Genomic DNA, 24083 nt, shown 5'->3' on the forward strand with positions numbered 1-24083 from the left:
GTCCTGCATGGACACCTAGGAGGCTGCAAATGAAAGGGGCCCCTAGTGGTCATCCATCCCACCCCCATTCCTCTGTCCTGCATGCACACCCGGGGGGCTGCACATGCAAGGGGCCCCTAGGGGTCATCCATCCCAGCCCCATTCCTCGGTCCTGCATGGACACCTAGGAGGCTGTTAATGAAAGGTGTCCCTAGGGGTCATCCATTGCAGCCCCATTCATCAGTCCTGCAATGACACCTAGGAGTCTGCAAAGGAAAGGGTCCCCTAGGGGTCATCCATTCCATTTTATTTAATAATAAAAATAATGGAAAAAACATAAAAATAAAGACAGGGGTGTATATATTTAATAATAAAAATAATGCATCCTGTATCCCCCACTCCTTGCCACCCCAGAATGCCTCTTGCACTTGTAATAATAATAATAATAATAACAATAATAATAATAATAAATTCATCACCGTAAATACCAGAAAAGGATGCGATTGTCATGCATTATTTTATGACTTTTAAAAGCAATTCAGAGCTGTCCCTGAATTCCTTGCAAAAGCATGTATCGTTTTGCCAATTGCCTAATTGACAAAGCAACAAATGTAACATACGAATCGCATTTTAGCATGGATTCTCCAAGGAAAAAAGTGTCCTTGTATTGTTCCCTTTCACTTTTATTAGCTGACTTCCAGCAAAGGGATACTGTTGCAAAGGGCATACACACACACACACACACACACACACACAGACACTCCTCAGCAAAAAACACAACAAAACATGCGCTCATTTTGTATATATTTAATAATAAAAATAATGAAAAAATAAATAAAAATAAAGACAAGGGTGTATATATTTAATAGTAAAAATAATGGGGAAAAATACTGCATTTGCAGTCCAAATGCCACCCTGATTTGCCCTTTTGCCTTCTGTCACCTGTTGCATCCAGATTCCCCTTTTTCCTTCGGCTCTTTCCTTCGACCCTAGAGATGGGGGGGGAACCCCCTGGCTCCCCCTGAAGCACAAAGGTCAGGATGCCACCAAAGCCTCCAAAGGGCATGCGCAAATATGTTGATGCAAAATGCGAAAGACAAAAGGAAGGCGCTGGTGTAGTAAAAAGTTCCGATATGCATGGTTTCGCATCACACAAATCGCAACTTTCGTGCAATTGTAGCGCTAACATAACGTTACAGGGGAATGACAGAAAAGCAAGCAATGTGGTAAGACATCGCGCGAAACAGTCATTTCGCAACGTTCTTTACACTTCCTTAGTGCAATTGAGGATCCAAAACTTTGAGTCTGATAAACTCCTATATTTACATGAGCGTTTTGAGTTTGAGTTGGGCATTTCCTCTTTTATTCTTGAATGCCCTACATGTTGCGGTGCCTTACCCTCCTTTGTGGTGATGACATCTGGTCAACCTTGTCCCCAGGGACCATCCTCCTTTTCCAGGAACTGTCCTCCATTCCAGCCTTCTGCCTAGGAGGAATTCCAAAAGCTCCTCCCTTTTGAGCATGGCTTGACATAGATAGGAGTGTCTTGAGCTTTGATTTAGTCATGTCCTCCATTTTTTTCTGGAATGCCCTCCAGTTTGCAATGCCTTGGTCTCCTTTGTGCTTAGGTCACCCTACATGTCCTCCATTTCAACCTTCTGTCCAGGAGGAATTTCCACAAGGCGCATGGATTGACACTGACAGGAATCATGTGATAATTCACATATGACAGTTTTAAGATACCTGTCCTCTTTGCCCTGGAGACTTGTCCTGGCTTGACAAGAACAGCTAGGCAGAGAGGCTTTGTGTGTGTTGTGTTCTTTCAAGTCATTTGGGCCTATGGCAACCCTAAAGTGAGCCTATCATGGGGTTTTCTTGGCAAAGTTTGCTTGCCATGGCCTTCCCCTGAGGCTGAGAGCCTGTGACTTTGCCCAAGGTATCCCACTGGATTTACATGGCTGAGCTAGGATTTGAACCCTGGTCTCCTACATCCTAGTCCAACACCCAAGCCACTACATCACTCTAGCTTCTACAGAATCCTTAGTCATGTTTTTTGTATTAATGTTACTCATAAATCGTAATTCTTAGAGATCACTGTGTTATGACATAAACAACTGCCAAAATTCAAATTACTTTTACATTACAATATTGTACACACATGTGCATGGTATGTAGTTTCATGTAGTTGGTGTACATTTGGTTAGATGTTTTTAAAAAATTAAAGAATATTTTTTAAAACTTTTTAAATTTTAAACATATATATATTTAAAACATTGAAATTTTAATTTTAAAGGGTTTTTTAATATATAAAAACAACCAGGGGCATCGCATTTCTCAACCCACTGAGCCTCACCCTACTCATACCATCTCTTCAGCATTTTTAAAGGGATACAGGCAAATTGCACAACTTGGTTGAAAGACAGATGTTCAGGGAGCAGTGGTGTCACCCCCACTTAGGATATCACCTGCTGTGACACACACCTCCAGAGATGCCCCTGAGCATACTCAGAGCCCTTTGTAAGTGCCCAGGGCTTCCTACCCACCACCCATGACTGTATAATCCAGAACTTCCATTATAGGTTTAGCCCATCTTTTCTCTGAAATACTGCAGCTTGACACCACTTTAGCTGCCATGGCTCCATCCTACAGAATCCTGGGATTTGTAGTTTTGTGAGGCACCAGCACTCTTTGGCAGAGAAGGCTAGAGACCTTGTAAAACTACAAATCCCAAGATTGCACAGGATGGAGCTGCAGGACTTAAAGTGCTGTCAAACTGTATTATATCTACAGTGGAGAGGCACCTATAGTTCTGTTTCTATCTGCTTCAGAACAATTTTATGAGTTAATGGCTTCTCAGGGATTTGAACCTGGGATTCCACCTTTAAGCCGAGCTTGAGGACTAGACCTTTTCATGATGGCCTTTGTGGTCTCTTCTAACTCTATGCTTATATGATTCTATGTCCCTGCTCCCACAAAGTAATAATACTAACAACATTAATAAATTTTCTCCCCAAATGCCCTTTAAGGGACGGACATAGGAGGATTTTTTAATTCACCATTATTTTTGGGCCTTCTTGGGCCCCAAGTGGGAGATTGGAGATATTGTTACATACTGTGTGTGTGTGTCCAGGGCAACACAGAGTGCATTTCTTTCTGCACGTACTGATGATCATGTTATTCAATGGAATTCACTCTTGCCTTACATCACTGAATTTTGACTGTGGTTTCAGTGACCTTAACTTATTGAAGTTAGTGGTCTAATCGTCAGTCCTAAGTTGAATCAATGGAAACTTGCAAAATCAGCATTTATGTGCATTCTACTCACTGGGGAAGAGGCACCACCCTAAAGAGAAACTAGGATTCAAACCCCCATTTGACCATGGAAAGCCACTGGGTAACCTTGGGAAAGTCATGTTCTCTCAGCCTCAGGGAAAGGAATTGGCCTATTTTGCACCCAAACTCCCATATCTTGCCCCATATCCTGGTAATATCTTGTCAGGATTCCTATGATAACTTCACTTTAGGGTCAGCATAAATTGGAAATTATATGAAAGCACACAACAACAATGACAAAATCACAAACCAGTACTGGAAAGCATATCTATGATCCACAAGTAAAAGGCAAAACAAGTCTTCACTTGCTTATTACTGGTTAAATTTTATTCTTTAAAAAGGGTTTTGATTATCCTGTTTTTTGAAAAGTCAAATGTGTTTCAGCCTTTATATTCCTGAGTAGTCTTCTTCAGGGGCAACACTAGAAACCTGCTGGGCAAATCACACTCTCTCAAAGGCAAACCCCTTATGAACAAATCTTGTCAAGAAAGCCCCATAATAAGTTTGCCCTAGGGTTGCCATAAGTTGAAATGCTCTGCAGACACACCACGTCAATCTTGGATCAAAGTCTCGGGGGTCTTTTATTATGGTTTGCCTTCTTGTAATAATTAAACTAGAGAGTTTTAGCTGTATGCATGTTTCACAGAATGAAGCAGTTTCTTTATTTCTGCTCCCCTCTGGTTTGCCAGGGATAGGAAGTGTCATTAAATTTGGTAAGAGGTAACAGAGAAAAGAGAAAGTAAAAAAAGAATCATATAAGGCAGGCCTTTTCAAATCTGAAGCCCTCCACAAGTGTTAGAATCATAGGCTGTATCTGTATTGCAGAAATCAGCCAGTTTGACACCACTTTAACTGACATGGCTTAGTGCTATGGAATTCTGGGATTTGTGATTTGGTGGGGCCCCAGAGCTCTCTGACAGAGAAGCCTAAAATGTGTCACAAAACTAGAGTTTCCCACAGCATTGAGCCATGGCAGTTAAAGTGAGGTATAACTGGATTATTTCTGCAGTGTAAATGCAGCTATAGCATCAAGTTCTGCTCTCAGAATCTCCCATCCAGCTCAGGCTTGGGGTCATTATTTCTAGAGCAGGGACAGGAATAATCCAGTCTTCCAGATGTTCTTGGGCTAAAACTGCTAGAACTCTTCATCACCAGTTATGCTGGTTAAGACAAATACTGTCCAAAGGGCTGTATGAATTCCACCCCAAATTTAGAGCTTGTCGTCAATCTTTGTCCCTCCAGATGATTTGAACTTCATCTCCCAGAATCCCTGGCCATTGGCCAAGATGGCTGGGATTTCTGAAAGCTGAAGTCTGAGATATCTTGAAGGACAAAAGATTGAGAACTGCTTTTCTAGAGGGCATGAGGTTGGGGAAGGTTGGTCTCAACTTGGGTTAAAATAAATCTTTAACCAATTGGATATCTTTTGTACATGAGATAGAGAAAACAAGGGAAAATCTATGTAATTGATCTGAATAGGAGTCTCCCAGACAGAAGCGGTCTAAATGAATGAGGTGTTGCAGTGTTAGATTTGTTTTGGTTCACCTTGGTAGCTGAGAGAAACTTGAATGATCTCAATTGATTCAAATTAAAGGGATAAACTAGTCACATGATTTCCACAATAAAATAAATGAAAATTGGTTCTAATATGTACTGAATATCCTGTAGTCCAGTTAAAATAGAGCCAACTATGGTGCAGGTAGGTGTGAAATGAATATTTGGAATTATAATTGAATAATTATTTGAATATCAGCCCAATTAAAGGCATGTTAAGCTATTAATCTTGTGATTGGTTATCTACACTTACATGTGCATAGGTAAATATTTCTATAGAAATATCCCTACTTCACATATTTGTTTTGAAAGATGTATTCTTCTGGCATATAAATAGGAAAAGGAATGTCTCTTTCAACTTGCTGTTTGCAGGAGTTTTTGTTGTTTGTGCCAGAATTTTACCCCATAGTTAAGAACTCCTGATTTTTCTCCTGATTTTCTTAAACTGTTAATACACATGATGCAACACTTTCATTTTAAATCCACAGGCTGAGGCTTCTAAAACTTCTGCAAATACACACTAAAAGTAAAACCATACTTTTTAGGAAGTGTAGAGCCAATGTGGTGTAGTGGTTTGAGTGCTGTACTATGACCCTGAAGACCAGGGTTTGAATCCATACTCAGCCATGGAACCCCCTGGGTGACCTTGGGTGAGTCACATACTCTCAGCCACAGAAAAACCTCCTCTGAACAAATCTTGCCAAGAAAGCCCTGTGATAGATTTGCCATAAGTCAGAAACACAGCACAACACCAACAAATTCAGCTGCAATTGTAAAACCATTTCTGGCTAGTTAGGGCAGATGCAACAGAGGGTAGAATTCTTGTACCTTTATTAATGTGTGTGAAGGAGGGAATTCTTGTTATACACAGGTGAGAAGAAACTATATGATCTCTGAAACTGCACAAATGCTTTCCTGTTCTCAACTGGCCATTGTACAAAAATACCTCTGTTAACAAAGTCAGTGTATTCCTACACATGCATTCTTTAACAGAGTGGGTATAAAAAGACTTTGTAAAAAGGAGCTGCTTTGTCAGGGTGATATGTTCAATGAGGTATGTCTGTACCTATAAGTCCAATCCTCTGTATTGTTGTATACCGCATGCGTGCGCCATATGTGGCCATGCTATACGTGGCTTTAACCTTATGCAGAAGGTTAAGCCGCCAGAAACAGAATGGCACACACATCCGTGCCACACACACACCACCGAACGCAGGAACGCTTCCCCATTGAAACAAATGGGGTTTGAGCATACACGTTTTCCCCCATAAGTGGGTGGGGGGGTCTGAAATGGATCCCCGGCATATGTGGAGGGCCCATTAGCTGCCGCAGGATTGAGGAACATTTGGCCTTCCAGATGTTTTCCCTACATCAGCTTCATCCAGCATGGCCAATAATAAATTATTGTGGGAACGATACTCTAGAGGGCCAAATATTTCCCACACCTCAGTCATCCTTGCTCCCTAAAATAACTGCTGAATTATTTTTCAAGAAGATAGCACTGTTGTTTATGTATTTTTTCAGCATTAAAATTAAAGGGTTGAGGATGAAGGAATCTAGCAACACCTTTAAGACTAATTGATTTATTATGGCATAAGCTTTCATGGATTTCATTTTACCTGTTCAGAGCCATGCAACTGAAGAAGTGGACTGAATCCCATAAAAGCACATGCTAAAATAAATCCATCTTAAATGTGCTCCTAGATTCTTTCTTCTCCTCACTTTTCTTTTTAATCTGTTGTACATATAACCAAGATAAGTGCATATTGTTCTCCTCTTCATCTCTGCCTGCTCTTCCACTGTTGCTTTTATTTTGTCCATTTTTAATTTTAAGTTTCTGGCATAAGAATCTATGCCAGTGGCAAGACCTTGTCCAACTTCACCTCCAGCAAGCCTACCCTTGGTACGATACATTTCTGCTGAACCAAGATTCTTATGCTCTTGACAACTCTTGACAATAACTCTTGACAGTTATTGTCAAGCTCTTGAGGGGGATAGAAGAATCTGCTTCTGGGATCATTATTCAAATGTTTTTACCATTCATTAGTTTGGGATTTGAGCTTCCACAAACCCCAGCCAGCAGGGACAATAGTAAGGGATGGTGGAATTGTGTGCCAAAATGTCCAGAACAATGATGGTGAACTTTTTACAGACCGAGTGCCCAAATTGCAACCCAGACCCCACTTATTTATTGCAAAGTGCCACGTCCATCTGGCTTTCTAGTAAGAAATTCTGGCAAACTCTGTGCTAGGGTGACAGCATGTGTGCCCACAGAGAGGGCTCTGAGTGCCACCTCTGGCACGCGTGCCATAGGTTCGCCATCACTGGTCTGGAAGATCAGACATTCCCCATGCTTGATTTATTGGTAATTACTATGGGCCCTTTCTTTCTGTGGAGGTTTGGTTAAAGGACTACCCATGGATACTAAAATCCATGGATGCACCAAGTCCCATTAAATACAATGGTGTAGTGAAATGATCTCCCTTATAAAATTGAAAAATCAATATTTTCTTTTTGGAATGTATATCTTTTTGGAATATTTTCAAGCCATGGATGGTTGCATCCATGAATAAAGAATCCATGGATTTGAAGGGCTGACTTGCAGTCCATCAGGGTGTGGTGAATATAGGCTCTCTGTGCAAGATTCTGCTCTGAGGTGGCACCATGTATAATGAAGGTGACTGGGATTAGGCTGTTGGCAATTATAGGATCTGTAATCCCTGTCTGGAGAATACCAGATTGGATAGAACCATAGCAGTTAAAGTGGTATCACAGTTCTATAAATCTGTACTGTGGATCAACCCCAAATGTGTTCAGAATGGTATGGTGATACTTCCTAAGGTTTGTAGCTCTATGTGTATGTATATGTACACATGACTCAGGTAGCAATTACATAAATTTCCATTAAGTCAGCAGTTACATAAATTTCCATTAAATGACTGGATCTAATTTGATTGAGTCCAAGAATTTGATTTAGGCCTTTGTTTGTGTTGCTTTGGTTATTCTATGGTATGTCCAGTGAGAAACATAACCTAAATGAATTCTCTTTAATCTGAATCAGTCCATTTTGTGTGGCTAAATCACACAGGTGATGTCATGTTGATTGTTTAGTGTTAACAGCACAGTCCTGGTGTTTTGCCAGCAAGGATGTTCTGTTTCTTGGAATGGGAATAGTGCCAAAATCTACAGAGAGGGACATACCAGTGGTTGCTAAGCAGCAGAAAGAAAGAAAGAAAATTAAACTTTAAAAATACTGTAGGGAAAGATGCAAGATCAGATGAAACAGCGTAGAGAATAAAGAAGGAGAACACTGCTGGGAAAATAATGTTTGCTTGTGTATTTTTAGCATTTGGGAATAATTTTACTATAAAACCAGTTGACACCTAGGTACATGTATGAAGTGGACAATTATTAGAATCCAATCTCCATATTTACATTGATACTGGAATGAAACCAACATCAGTGCCACTTGGGCCTCCAAAGGGGGGGGGGGGGCTTCCACATGCTCGGTGCCACACTGAAAAAAGCCCTTTCCCATGTTCCCGTGATATCTTCCTTTCACTGGTAGGACACAGTGGAGATCCCTTTACAGACCCTGATTCTTGGGCAGGCATGTATAAGAAGAGGTGTTCCTTCACATATTAAAGTTATTCAGAGCTTGAAGCATAATCATTTGTTGTTGTATGCCATCAAGTTATTTCTGACCTGTGGTGACTCTGATGTGAACTTATCACAGGATTTTCTTCATAGTCTTTCTTCAGAGAGGGTTTGTCATTGCCTTCCTCTGAGGCTGAGCTAGTGGAACTCCTTTAAAACTACATGTGTTTTATGGCTGCACATGCTTTATGGTTATATTGTTGAAGATTGTTTTAACCAGTTTTAAATTGTCTGTTTTAATTGACAACCTATTTCATATATTTTTTAAATCTTTTGCAATTATTTTATTTTTTGTAAACCACCCTGATGTATTTGGATAAAGAGTGAGATATAAATATTTTAATTCATAAATAAAACCAGTGCCATTATAATGGGCAGTACCAAAATACTGATAAATAAAGAGAAGAACAAAGAGTGGTGCAAGACCACATGGACTTCAGAATTCAAATTTACAAGTTTTAAAAAATACCTGACAACCCTCAGGATGCTTTAGAACGGCTGTTAACTGAACAGTGACACCAGAGTTGAATTCCAAGAATACAGTAGTTAAGGCAGTTTGAAGAAGTGATAGAGACAGCAACAACATGGGTGATTCATATATCTGCTTTTTGAAAAGAGGAACTCTTGACATTTCCTGTACATAGAGATCTGTGGGCACCTGATAGGTATAGAAAGTTAACTTGTTGCCCCTCAAATGAGAATATTATTCCTGGTAAACTCTGTGCCAACAGGATATGAGCCAAATGGGGACAAACAAGAGTAAGAGGTACAATACCATAATAAATAAAAATAAATAAAGCATGGTTCAGCAACTGAACTGGAAAAAACAACAACTAGGCATGCGGAACATACTCCCTCAGAGTGTAGTGGAGTCCCCTTCCTTAGACGTCTTTAAACAGAAGCTGCATGGCCATCTGTCGGGGATGCTTTGATTGAGAGTTCCTGCATGGCAGAATGGGGTTGGACTGGATGGCCCTTGAGGTCTCTTCCAGCTCTATGATTCTATAATTCTATGATTTTATGAGTATGCCTAGTAGCCTTTGTGAGCCATTGAATGTGCTGTGCTGGTTGGGAAATGATTACAGATACTGAATGGATGCGATATAGGGAAGCAAGAATGGAACAGCATTGAGCCCCAACATATTTTGACCTGGAGCATGATATACCTGTCAGGACCCTTGAATTGGCAAGTTATCCCTATTGGACATTTGTTTTGCATCTCAAGTGAAATAGTTTTGGATGGTAAACCTGCTGCAGCTTTGTTTTATCTGTTTCAAATTCTGGATTGAAGACCACTCTGTATCTTCTTGATCTACTTTAGTTACATACTTTTCCAGAGGATTCATCCTACTGTTTACGAAAACCAATATATTTTGCAATATGAAACTTAATCAGTCAGCTTGGGAAAAACAGACATGCTTTAGGAAGGGATTCTGGGAGCTGAAGTCCAAAACACCAGTCTTTCCAAGGTCTGTTTGAATCACATTCTCCTCCTTCTTTTTTTGAAAGTGCTTCTTAAGTAGACATAATTTTATTTGGAGAGATAGATAGGTTCCACTGTATCCCATGTAAGCCAGGGAGGAACTGTGAGTGTTTTTTACCCTAGGCTAAGAGGGTGGGTGGTAGTGAAGGCAGGGACATGTCTTGAAAGACATTGCAAAAGAGACCCAAAGGGAAGCTGTAGACAAGAAAAAGAATGTTTCATTCCAGGCAGATACTACTTATCTAAAGAAATATACCTGGAAGTAACATTTGAATTTGGCACTTAGAATCAACAGAAATTCAGTGAGAAACACCTGTTTTTATTATTATTATTATTATTATTATTATTAACCTGTATTTATAAAGTGCTGTAAATTTACACAGTGCTGTACATACAATCTTTTTAATTAGACGGTTCTGTTTAATTCTGACTTGTGGGAATAAGATCAGCAGAACAATATCTGTGCAAAAGGAGTAGAGTGTGAACAGATGAATTATATTTCACGTCAGCCTATACCAGTGTGGTCCTAGCTTTACATAGAGGAATTCTAATTAGAATTAGTTAGTAGAATTAAAAGGAATAAGAAGCATCAAACATTGAGATAAGGATGCCTGAAATAAAATAGAAATAGTGCATTTTAATAGCACTGGGGTCATGGAATTGAAAGCTACACAGTTAAAACGTGCCTTTTGTGATGTTGGGTTAATGAATATTTATTGTCTCATGTTGCAGTAGTGGATGCTGATGGGCAGATGTTGCATAATGCTCTGTTTCCTTCCCTGTAGTCCTGTCCTGCTGGCAAACTTTCCATAGGCAACTGTTTGGCCACTGAGTGAACAGGACACTGGGATAGTTAGGCCTTTTGTCTCATAGAATATGGCTCTTCTTATGTTATTAATATACAGTGCATAAATGTAAACTGACACCCTGAGCTAATTGAAGGAACAGAACAATACAGTTATGGTCAATAATGGTAGCCCTCAGTGGATCTGTGCATCTGTATCAAAAGATAAAATAAGGACTGTCAATGCTGTGAGAGTTTATCTTTCATACTGAAACAAAATAATATCAGGGTTTAATTTCCATATCTCTAGATGTGTGTAATGTGTATGTGTGTATGTATGAGTGTATCACAAGGATGTGTGGGGTCAGGATCTGCACAGAAGGCTGTTTCTAGTGATAGGGTTTCTTTTGCTAGATCATGGCCATCAGCACACAACTGCGCAAATGTGGTGATTCCACATATGCACCCCTGACACTCGGATCTTAAGGAGGTTCACAAAGGTGCAATTCTGGGTTTTACAGAGTTTTCACCATTACACTCTCCAAAAGAGAGGGTTGACCATAATAGACATGGACCAGGATTGTATCACGTTAAAATGCTCACAGATTGGACCATCCCACAAGTGGTTTAACATTTTCATCACTCCTGCAGGGAGGTATCCAAGACTTCTCCTGTGATGGTGATCAGAGTAGTAGTGGCCCCACACATCATTCACACCACTATCAGAGGAGGAAACAACCTTCAGGAATGTACTTCCAGCCACAGGGCAGGTTTTTCAAGAGCACCCTCTTCCTTCAATGTATATCTCTTTTTGTCCTTGGAGTGAAGTGCCTTGGGATGTTGCCTGTGCTTTTTCAATATAAAAATTCTAAGCCAACTGCTTCCTTAGTTCTATGGCCTCCTAACAGCCAGACATTAAACAATTAGTCCACTCTAGAAAGACTTGGCCTCTAATTTGAGGTATGAATTAAGTGATTCAACACAGCATGGCAAGGCATTCTCTTTCACCAGAACTTATCACCCCTTGTGCCTGATCATGATTTTTTATAGAAAGAAAAAGAATACATTTTAACATAAATATGAATAGTTATTTCCACTGCTTTCTTCCCACACTGTAACCTTTTCAAGGTACTGGCTTGAAGTGCCCTTTAATTTTTTTGTTGCTCTGAGAGTTTATCTTTCTTACAAAAACAAAATAATGTCAGAGTTTAATTTCTATATTTCTAGACTGCAATGTGTATATGTTTATGTGCCTTCATGTTGCCTGTTGATTTATTGTGACCCCATGAATTTCATAGAGTTTTCTTAGGCTAGGAATACTGGTTTTGCCAGTTCCTTTCTCTGACATACAGCGTACAATTGTAGTGATTGCAAAATTGTTTTTGTCCTCATAGTGAGAGAACCAGTCTCTTAAAGGAAGCTGAAATGTTACACCAAGCAAGGTTCAGTTACATTCTACCAATTTTGGGAATTTGCAATGAGCCTGAATTTCTGGGCATCGTGACTGAATATATGCCAAATGGGTCACTGAACCAACTTTTGCATGGAGTAAGTATGTACAATGTTGACAGCCTAATTCTCGTGACCACAGTCAATGTCAAGGGAGATTAAAGTGAAGTTGTTCTTAATGGCTATTCAAGCAACTCATCCTGGAAGTAGACTACACCTGCTGGCTGTATTCTTCCACCAATCTATCTGTTAGACTGAAAGGACCATATGCTGAAAGCAGGAAATTTCGGGAAGGGGCTAACAGTGTTGTCCCATCTATCCAGAACTTATATTGGTGAAATAGATTTGTTTGTGACCCTTCATACTGGGGAGGAAAACTTGTAGCTGCTGAGATGTTTTGAAATGCAGGTTCCATGGTTCTTTGCCTTTAGCCATAATGAATAGCTCATATAGGTGTTGTAGGATAAAAATTCAGAATTCACCATCCCTACTGTTGAATCTGTGGTAGGGCTGCCATAATTGTCCACTTTTACCAGGGACAAAATGTAGGACAAATTCAAGACCAAACTGTAGGGCAACTGCAGGACAAAACTCAGCTCAAAATGTAGGACATTTAAGGTCCACCATTTTTCTTCAATGTCCTACATTTTGGGCTGAGTTTTGTCCTGCAGTTGTCCTACAGTTTGGTCTTGAATTTGTTCCACATTTTGTCCCTGGTAAAAGTGGACAATTATGGCAACCCTAATCTGTGGTCACTTTACAGGATAGATGCAAAATATCTTTGTTTAGACAAGCATTTAATCAGCTGTTAGGAATACTGATTGATTGATGGACTGATTGATTGGATGTCTTGCCTTTCACCCAATATGGGGCCCAAAGTGGCTTACAGCATATGTTAAAACAAAATACAGCTGAAACAATTTATAGTATAAAAAAATTAAAAGCACAAATGGGCTATTCAAAACAATCAATCTTTTATTCTGCGGTCACAGACCCAACAATTTATTCAAAACACTAATCTAAAACAATTATTAAACATGTCGAATGAAGATACAGTCAGTCTTCTGTATCCATGGATTTTTTTATCCCTGGATTCAATCACCCACAGCTTAAAATATTCAGAAATAATATAAATTCCAAATTCCCTTGCTTTTGCCATTTTATAGAACGGATATCATTTCACTGTGTCATTATATTGAATGGGACTTGAATATCCACCAATTTTGGTATCCACAAGGGGTCCTGGAACCAAACCCCAGTGGATACCAAGGACCCACTGTAAAAGTAGAGGATCTCCATTAAAACATCCTTTTCAGCAACCGTTTAACAGCTGAAAGCTTTCCCCAGATGCTTGCCACAGAGAGGACAGCCAAATATTGCATGGGAAGGAATTCTACAGATGGAGAGCAGCCATTGAGAAGGCCCTCATCAGACGTGACTGTGGCAGTGGTAGTACTGAAAGGACAAATGAGAGAGCCTTTGTGGTGGCTGCTCTCATGCTGTGGAATTCTCTCCTCTATGGATGTTAATTTTCAGGCACACTTATATAGGGAGATATCAATACTGTATAGGGTGATATGTACTGATCAGTATGGCTTTACATTGCCTTGGTTCTAAATTAAAGTGAATCAATTGTATATATTTGCATTGAGTCTTCTTTTTCTATATACATGTAGAAAACTATGTATCCTGACATTGCTTGGCCACTGAGGTTTCGCATGCTTTATGAAATTGCTTTGGGAGTGAATTACCTTCACAATATGACACCTCCACTCTTGCACCATGATTTGAAGACCCAGAATATTTTACTTGACAGTGACTTTCATGTTAAGGTATGAATGCATTTTTTTACTCTTTGGCATCTGTACTTTTCTGCAGTTGTAGGAGTTGATGTACCTTGAGGGTGGGATGTTGCAGAAAAGAAGGTTTCCCATGGTAGAGAAATGAAACTGCTGAAGATCACAGATATAAAGGGGCAAAACCCAGGAAGGAAGTGAAGCCTTGCCTTTCAGTGCACTAGAAGATACTGCTGAGCCTGACCTCTGATAGCTTTCTGAGATTTCATCAGTGTTTGGCTGCATTCTGTTGAGGCTATTTCTGCCTCTGAGGACTAGGAACCCATTTGGGTTTTTTGGCAAAAAAAATTAAGAGTTGCAATGAATGAGAAGCTGGTCCACAATTGTATTTTTAATTATTCATTTGAAAGCCTGAGTACATTTGCCTTCAATCTCTCAAGAATTTATAAGGGTAATTTAATTGTAGGTGGTAACATACAATACAAGATGGTATTTGGGGGTTGGGAGGGATGAACCAATTTTCAATTATGCTATTGGTTTATCCTATTAAGTTTAGAATTCAGCTTCAGCTCAGTTCACTGTTAAAATCTGACTCGCATGCAGAAAATAATGTTACTTAATAGATAGATACCTAGATAGATACCTTACCCTGAATATATGTTTGAAAAGGACAAAGTCAAAGATACATAAAAATCAGGATGCACCTGCTAGGATATGTTAATTGTACCACTTGCTGAGTAAGATTGGAAGTCACATATGCACACTTTAAAAGGTTCCTCCTGGAGGTTTTGCCACAGCATTAGTACACATTAACATAAAGTTCCAACATAACACCTTAGTATCTATATTCAGATTGCAGATTTTGGGTTGTCAAAATGGCGCATGGTGTCCATGTCACTGTCACGAACTGAGAAGTCAATGTCTGAGGGAGGGACTATCGTCTACATGCCACCTGAAGATTATGATGCCAGTAAAAAAACACGTGCAAGTATAAAGCATGATATATACAGGTATTTATATTTTATTTTGAGACTGAGAAAAGTGTATGTGCATGTGGTTGCCAAAGACCTAAAAAGTATGTACTCAACACAGTGGAATTTGAGAGTCCTATCACATCAGAGTCTCAAATCTGGGATTATTTTAGGCTCCAGTCTGAAGTTTAAAGCCAACATAACTGTTTCATTAGGAGGACTAATTTAATATAGTGATATCTATATTTGTGTGCTTTTAAAATTCTGTTATGTGACATCTTGAGTATTTTCATTCCTTTTGCTCACTGTATGGCTACTAACATATTGGTACATAATAGTTTTCTCTCAGGCGTCTGTAGTTTAGCCAAGCAATTTTGAATACCGTGAGTATAGTAAATATTCCCAGATCAGTTTTCAGACTGGATCTGATGGTATTAAATTGAGTAGATATTGGTTGAACATGAGGAGGAGCTTCATGACAGTAAGATTTGTTTGGCAATTGAAATCAATTGCCTGGAGATATGGTGAGGTCTCCTCTGGATATCTTCAAGAAGAGGCTGGATAGCTACCTATTGGGTTGCTTTAGCTGGTGATCCTGTGCTGAGCAGTGGGTTAGACCCAATGGCCCATGGGACCCCTTCTAACTATATGATTTTATGATTCTTAAGTAATTTGTTATAATGGGAAGAAAACTGTAAAGAAATAAAATGTTATCTGGAACACAAAATGATAGGAAGATACTACTTCTCCTCTCCATCTTGTCAACATGGAACTGGAAAATGTGGTCCAAAAGACTATTGAGTCAATCAGTTTTTAAACTGTCACTTAATATATGAGCTATTTGTTCTTTCTAAATAGTGAGGTATAAATTCATTTTTAAAAATGGACAATTGGAAATTTGTGCTGGATATTTTTGTCTTGACAGATAATATGGAACTGATTTACCTCACTACATGTACATATTTTGTTTTGCTTTGAACAGTTATGCCATTATCATGTGGGAAGTGATGTCAAGAAAACAGCCATTTGAAGGTCAGGTTCTTTCTTTTATTGTCATTGTTACTTTACTAAATTGCCCCACTAAATAAGCGCACATACAACATGATGGGGGTTTTTTTATGATGATTTTCCTTTTTGTCAGGAAAGCTTGGAAGGTAGGGGAGATCATGAGTTTTTTCAATAAGAGCTTTGGTGGTGATATAGTATAATCTAAAATATCAAGTATTTTTTTAAAAAAAACAAAGTATCAAGTGGGATGCAGTGGCTTAGCGGTTAAGACACCAATTCTGATGTTCTGAAGATCATAAGGTTGACAGTTCAAGGCCTGGCTGCTGCAGGATGAAGTTAGCTCCTATCACTAGTCCCAGCTTCTGCCAATTTAGCAGTTCAAAAGCATGCAAATGCAAGTACAGTAGATAGATAGGTACCACTTCTCAGTGGGAGGGTAACAGTGTTTGGTGCAGTCATGCTGGCCACATGACCACCAGAATAGTCCTCAGACAATGCTGGGTCTTCGGCTTAGAAACAGAGATGAGCACCGCCCCGTACAGTCAGTTACGACTAGATATTAATATCAATTATATCTTTACCTTTAAAATATCAAGTATTGTCTCACTGTTCACCTATATATAATATCAAGTATTTAGGGTTATCGCACAGCCCCCAGGGACGGGATCGGGGCATGACAAAAGGGAGCGGGATGGGAACAGAATGGGTGCTATCACCCATTTCATTGCACACCAGAACGCCGCTGACGCTGCTAGAAGTTCCCATTCCATTCCTGATCCGTCTCACAGGAGGTGATTTCAGGAACTGTTCAGAAGTGTTCCTGAAAATCGCCTCCTCTGGGATGGATCAGCAGTGGAATGAGAACTTCCGGTGGTGTTATTCCAGTGTACGATGAAATGGGTGATAGCACCCATTCTGTTCCAATCCCACTCCCTCTCGTCACACCCCGATCCCATCCCTGTGGGCTGTGCAGTAAGTTTAATTGTCTCACTGTTCATCTATATTTTCACTACTGGATAAGAAATGCATGTATTTCTAATAAGTGCATAATATCTACTTTGACAGATATTATAAACCCCTTGCAGATTATGTATAGTGTGTCACAAGGAAGGCGTCCAGACACTAGTGAAGAATATCTACCATTTGACATTCCTCATCGAGAGTTGATGCTGTCTTTAATGGAATCTGGCTGGTCACAAAATCCAGATGAAAGGCCTTCTTTTTCAAGTGAGTTTCTTGTTTGACGTCACAAAGTAGGCAGCTAAAGAATGGAATGGTGAAACAGACATCACTATCTGTATTGCTGCCTGTCCTTCCTACTAAGGCATCCACGTTGACCAGCATCCAACTATGTAATTGCTGTAATGCAAATGTTATTGTGGAAATCTAGGCAGGGCAGAAGGGGGAATCAAATACAGGTTTTTTTTTCATGCACACCTTTAGGATAGTGTCGGGTTATTGTTGTTTTCTTTTAACAACTGAACACACACAAAGATGTACTGGAGTTCTCTTGCAGGAAGGGACAAATAAGGATCAAGCAGTGTATGCAGGCTCCCTTGCCCAGTAAGGTAACCTGCTGTGAAAATCTGAAAGCAGTAGGAAAAGAGCAAGATCAATAAAGAAAGCAAGCCTGTCAGTTTGCAAGACCAGTATTAGGGCTGTTAAGAACAGGATCTCTTGGAGGCTGATTGGATGGCACATAACAAAACAATATGGTCTGCTAGAGGTTGCATGTGCTTAAACAACTGAAAATCGAAAAGAGAGTTTTAGTGTTCTTTATTCCTCTTAACAGTACATTGAGTTTAGGTTACTGCCTTCAAAATTAGTGGAAGCTGTGAGTCAGTGGATGGTTCAGTCTAAATGGTTGTTCTGGAAATGATCAGGTTGTACCTCATCTGCATGTGTTACATTTAAATGCACTATGGATCAGATTCCTCAAATACTTTGGATCAGATTCCTCAAATATTTCTATTTTGAAAAGAAGTGGTTAGTCTGGCACCAAAATAACTTAATTTTGAAAGCCCAGTTAAATATTTGGGCTTTCAAATAAAAAATAAGATACAGATATCAGTATGATTTAATAATCATACCTTTGAAATGGACGTTAATAATGAGATCATAAGTCAGAGTCATTGACATGGATATTTGTTTTCCTTTGTTCACTTTATTTGATTTATATACCACCCTTCCTCACAAAAACCTGGATGACTGACAGAAAGAGAGACCCTAAAATATGGCATATATTTCCAATCATATTTGGAATGATATAATTGGAATCACATATTCCAGTTGTATATTTCCGCTTATTCCACCTCTATTTCCACTATCCAATAAATGCTCTAGAATTAGAATACGTTTATTTCCTCAAGAATTGCTGGTGTATAGTTAACTTTTGATCTAGAAAACATCCAGGGGTAGCCATGTTGACCGTTAATAATAATAATAATAATATCTTGTCCCTCTACGAAACGCAATCAGGGCACCTTACATTAAAATATACATACACAAACCATCATTCCCACCCACCCCTTAAAATACAATTAAACAGATTAAAATTAAAACATACTTAAAATTCACAAATAATTATAAACAGTGGCTATAGCGAGGTTGAATCAAAAGCTGGATTTCCTTATTTTTGGTGGCTGGGAATTAATTCAGGAAAGGCCTGCCGGAAGAGATCCATCTTAATGGTTTTCTTAAAGCTGTTTACGGTGGTAATATGATGGATCTCATCTGGCAGACCATTCCATAATCAGAGCTATGTTTTTAGATTTTAAGATATCACATTATAGCCACAACAGTGGAATATTAAAGAGTCAGCCAGTGGACTGGGACCTTCCTATTTGAGGCTTTGACCTCCAACAAAGGTAAAACATTTTTTTAAAATGGACTGTTTTACCTCAACACCACCTAAAGTTTTCCTGATGCAAAAGCATGAAGGCTTCTTGAGAAATCTAGTGTTCTCTGCCTAAAGGGGACTATAGCCTTCCAAGGATGGAGACATATTAGATTGCAAAGAAAGTGTCTTTGTTGTGATGCAAATGGATGTTAAATTTCCTGAGCTTTGAAAACCTCCCAGTTGCCACATGGCCAAAAGGGGGAGGGGCCAGCCTGCAAGTGATGTCCCTGCATACCATCTTAACTAAGAACAAAACCAGCAAAATGCAGGCCTATGACTAACATCTTCAGTTTTTTTCTCCTGTTTGGTTTGCCCGATGAAGAAGCTAGTGAAGCTTTGAAAGCTTGCAACATGTATATTGTGCATTTTGACTGGCCAATAAAGATATCACTGTTTAGTGGGTTTTTTTTATTGGATTCACTTTATTGAGTCATTTTTCTACTACCTCTCTACCTCCAGTTACAAATCTGTTGAAAAATACATTGTTTCAGGAAGTGGTAGATAAAATACCGTCTGCCCATGCCATCTGCGAGCTTGCCATCCACGGACTTGAGCTCACACGGATGGCAAGCCCTGGCGGACAAAATGGTGTGGGTGCCACAGGCGCGCAGGCACTGCCATGCACCAGAGTGCACCGCCATAGGAATCCATAGGATTCCAGCATAGGATGGTTTTTCCCATATGCGGGGGGTCTGTAACAGATTCCCCCGTATATGAGACGGGCCCAATGTATAACATAATCTAGCACAATTTCGATAGTTTAATTATAGAAAGGTCAGTGTCTCCACACTTCAGACCAGTCTGCTCTCCACCTGGTGCCCTCCAGTTTTGTGGACTTTAAAATTTCCTCACCATTGATCATGATACCTGATGTTGTTTATAGTTGCAGCCTTCAAAATCTAAAGGCCTATGGCTGCTCCACAATATATTATACTGTCTTGGGCAAGGCCACTTTCTGTTTCACCTTTTGGGCATTATGCTACAAGTAGCTCTCAAGGAAATCTTTCTGAAGAATACTTTGTATTGAACTGTAATTGGTGTGTATGTGTGCATGCCTTCAAATCTCTGTTGAATTTCATAGGATTTTGTTAGGAATACTTAGAGGTGGTCTTGCCAGTTTCTTGATCTGAAATATAGCCTACAGTACCTGGTATTCACTGGGAGTCTGCCACCCAAGTACTAACCAGAGCTGAGCAAATCAAGTATTACATAGAAATAGATTCTCTCTGTGTACTTGAGAGAGATGTGTATGGATGCAAGTAGATCCTATTTTAATGAAATGGGGGGGGGGGGGAGGGGAATGAAAAACTTGTAGTTGCCTAAACTGCCATGCTTTTAAGCTGTTGTAGCAAAAATATGACATTCATACCTTTCAAAATATGTTAAGGACACGTTCTTTGCCTAGCAGCTCTTTGTCTTGCTTGAGTGCACGGATATAACAATCCTGTATGACAAGATTTCTCCTGCCCCTTAATATTCCAGAGTATTTTGAAATTTAAGACATTTTAGAAACTGAGGTGACCTCAGATTCAAAGATCTTCTTGTCCTCCCTTCACATCTAAGCTAGATGTGCATACTATCTCAGTTTTACATTTAAAATTCTAAAAGGTTTATTTTATTATGTGGATTGGAAAGTGCAGATTAAGATGCTGAACATATATTTAAAACACAAGAAGAAGCTACACTATTGATACTAGTTTAAGGTTAAGCCACTGATCTAATATTTGAGAGTTCTTTAGTTGACTGCCCCCTATGTTTTTGTTTTATTGGTCTATGTAGTACTTAACTACCATTAAGTACAGTTCACTAATATTCATCTTATCAGCTTTCAATTTTTCTTTTTCTCCCCCACCCCCACTATGTAGTGATCAATCTACTGAAGTTTGCAATCACAAGTGAAAGCTTGTTTGCTGTCACATATGAAGTGTAGAAGTTGTCTAGGCAGCACTTCTACTCCCTTCAATTTGCAATAATTGGTTAAAAAGTTTAATTACCTGAATGATTGTCTTTTCTTTGAGTCATCATTGGTCTTTCTTTAACAACTTGTTTTCCTAGTTTTGGCATCATGATTCTGACATTAATTTGATCCTCTGGGGAAATACTGCCCCCTGGCCATACAAAGCAATAAATCCAATTGCTCAGTTGTTTGTTTGTTTTGTTATTATGGTTATTGGTTTTAAAATAGATTTAGATCTTGCCTCTTTTGTTTTTGAAATCATGCAAGCCCTTCCACTAAAGCCTGTTAAGCAATGAGGCTGCAATCCAATCTACACTCACTCACTTTTGCTTTCAAGGGGACTTAATGCTGAATTGCTATACATGTGCTTCCAGTCGTTGGATATTTTCATGGAGATGTCATGACGTAACTTAGAATTTTTTTGTGTGTGTATGTAAGCCATTCCCTGTCAGGTTTTGATAGGAACTAATGGCTCTGAAACTGAGTCCTAGCATGACAGGAATTCAATGCTGAAGGAGCAGGCATGGATCTAGGACTAAGGTCTCAAAACCCTTTTCAGGTACAGAAAGTACCAGAAAGTGTTGCACAGTCTCCTGCAAATCATAAGTGGCCTACCCCAGCCTGAGGGCCATTGGATATTGGAGCAGAGCTTCCATCATGCCACCCTAGCTGAAGAAAAGTCCAAAACAGTATCAGGTTTGGGAAGGCTTATACAACTTGTACTTAAAATAGTATTCATGTCCTTCCAGATGGTTTCCCATAGGCAACTGGTTGGCTACTATGTGAAGAGAACATTGGGCTAGATTAGAAGTGGACACAAATACATGGGGGTGAATGGCCAATTTCCACCCAACAGGCCACCACCACTCCAATAAGCCCAAATACCTCCATTTTCCTCTGCAGATCTTCTCAAAATGGTGATAGGAGATGAAGATGAATCTCTTCCTATAGTCATTTTGAGAGTGACTGCAGAAGAAATCAGATGTGCCTGAAGGTAGTATTATGTTCTTGGGTGATTATTGGGGCAGGGCGGGGATATTTTCATATGTTTTCATGCATTTTGGGAGGACTTTATAAGCAATTTTAAAGGAAACATTCTTTTAATGTGCAGTTTGGAAGCTTTGGAGACTGCTAGGGGGCTTTAGGATTCACCAAAGAGGCTTCAGGAACTAGACTGATTTTTGTTTGGATTCAACAGAATTATTTTGTCCATAAAGACTAGGAACTTGACCATTTCGTTGGGTCAATAATATGATGCTTCAGGATTCAACTTTCTGGTCAGGCTACTGACCTATATATGCAGGGGCTTCTTGTTCCAGAAATAAGACTTCTAGTCACATCCAAATTGCATTGGGGCGGGGGGGGGGGATTTTCAGTTCAGAATTAATGGTCTAACCCATCTCAAGTGCAAGAGGTCAAAATTAGATCCTCCCCCAAATTGACCACCCCATCTTGGGGTGGGGTCAGGTTTGTGGATCCCTTAATATTGAACTGTGGTAAGTGGCAGATTTGAAGGCTGCATTCAAGTTGCATATTTACTTTTAATAAACAATTACTAAACTTTGTTGTTTTCTTGCTATTAACACATACCAGATCCAGGTTCCCTGTTCTGGACTTGCTTAAACCATTCCACTTTGCCCAAGTGTTTTAAAGACAAAATTTTAAATTGTGTGTTCTCCTTAGTTGTTTGCTGTTGCTAGTTTGCTGGATAAACAGTGTTAAAGCTTCTTTGTTTGCAAATACATGGTGTTTGTATTGTATTAGTTCATTTAAAGTTTTGCATGTACTCTCCTGGGATCCCTTGGGAACTAAGAATAGTTCATAAATAAACAATTTTAGTGTTTTTCAGGGATTGCATGATGTGTTTGATGTGATGTTTTTGTCATTGTTAAAACAGATTTTTTTTCAGAGCATGCCCTTAAGTATTTTTCATAAATATGTTTCCATAAATCAGTACTTTTGTTGCTGGAGATCTCACGCTATGGAACAAAATGTGTTTGTTTGTTTATTTAGAATGCTTAATAGAGCTTGAACCTGTGCTGAGAACCTTTGAGGAAATACCTATGCTTCAAGCTGTGATACAGTTAAAGAAAGCCAAAGTAAGTACTCATTATAACCTAACATAAAAATACACCAGGGAGAATTATCTGCCCATAAAATGAATCATGCTCACAAAGTAACTGAAGCTAGAAATTGTGTACCAAGGATGTACCCCTATTACCGTAGTTCTGCACTGATTAATACACACTTGCAAATATCTCTTTCAGTCTGAATACGAGTGGCGATGTCTCCACTTACCCAGCAGCACGTCTAGTGATAAATCCATATCTCTAAATATACCATTGAACCCTAATTTACAAGAGGTAATGCATTCTTTTCTTGTTCTTGTTGTTATCATCATGACCATCATCATTAATATCACTTGGTTTTCTTTAGCATTTATATAACCCCTTGATAAATCTGAATTAATTCAGATGGGTGATCAAAATCCTTTTACCGGTAATTGTGTTGAGACATTTAAGGGCAGATATTCTCAAGGTCACTTAAAAGGAGCTAGTTCTCCCTTCAGTCAGCCTATTATGCACAAATCCTATTGATTAGATTGAACATATGGTTTAAATATTGAAAGTCTCAGGTTCAGTTCCTGCCATCTCCAAGTAGCATGTGGAAAGAATTCTGTTTCCAGAACACCGGAGAGCCTCTGTCAGTCAGTGTAAACAGCACTAAGATGCCAGCCACAGATGCTGGCGAAACGTCAGAAAGAAAATCTTCTAGAACATGGCCACATAGCCCGAAAAACCCACAAAAAACCATGGATGCTGGCCATGAAAGCCTTCGAATTCACAGCACTAAGATAAATGATCTAGTTGTCTTCTTTAATATAAGTCATCTTTCTAAATTTCGTAGGACTGGTTCAAAGTTACGTTGATTTAATAGGTCCACCATAAAATATATTTGGATCAAATATTTAATTTTAAAAAATGGGAAAGTCTGATTTATTTTTTCAATTTATTCCACTAGTACCAGGCTGAAATATTTGGTATTGGCAGGAGCATTAGAATCTTTCTTCCCTTCTCCTCCTACTCTTCCTCTTCTCCTCCTCTTCTACTCCTTCCTGCATTGGGGTGAGTCAGTAAAAACACCACCCTTCCCCAAGCACTGAATTAAATATTTGCAAGCTAGAGAATCTCTGAACATTCAGATATATGGGAG

At 39.3% G+C, this 24083-nt stretch overlaps 1 protein-coding gene across 2 annotated transcripts in view; it reads left to right on the forward strand.

The window, feature by feature from the left end:
* RIPK2 (receptor interacting serine/threonine kinase 2) overlaps positions 1–24083 on the forward strand; it is a 35080-nt gene that overhangs the window by 2560 nt on the left and 8437 nt on the right. The window contains exons 1-8 of one of the 2 annotated variants that reach the window (XM_089517584.1): positions 547–1205; positions 12185–12338; positions 13916–14071; positions 14888–15045; positions 15989–16038; positions 17080–17241; positions 22884–22969; positions 23138–23233. In XM_089517584.1, the coding sequence (XP_089373710.1) occupies positions 1183–1205; positions 12185–12338; positions 13916–14071; positions 14888–15045; positions 15989–16038; positions 17080–17241; positions 22884–22969; positions 23138–23233 (885 nt within the window). In that variant the 5' untranslated portion in view covers positions 547–1182. Of the gene's footprint in view, positions 1–546; positions 1206–12184; positions 12339–13915; positions 14072–14887; positions 15046–15988; positions 16039–17079; positions 17242–22883; positions 22970–23137; positions 23234–24083 lie in introns of those variants that run through there. The other variant, XM_089517583.1, reaches the window with a different exon arrangement.

The sequence above is a fragment of the Sceloporus occidentalis genome, unplaced genomic scaffold, assembly GCF_023333645.1.
Source record: "Sceloporus occidentalis isolate IW3139 unplaced genomic scaffold, rSceOcc1.0.p SCAF_3, whole genome shotgun sequence".
Classification (NCBI taxonomy): domain Eukaryota; kingdom Metazoa; phylum Chordata; class Lepidosauria; order Squamata; family Phrynosomatidae; genus Sceloporus; species Sceloporus occidentalis.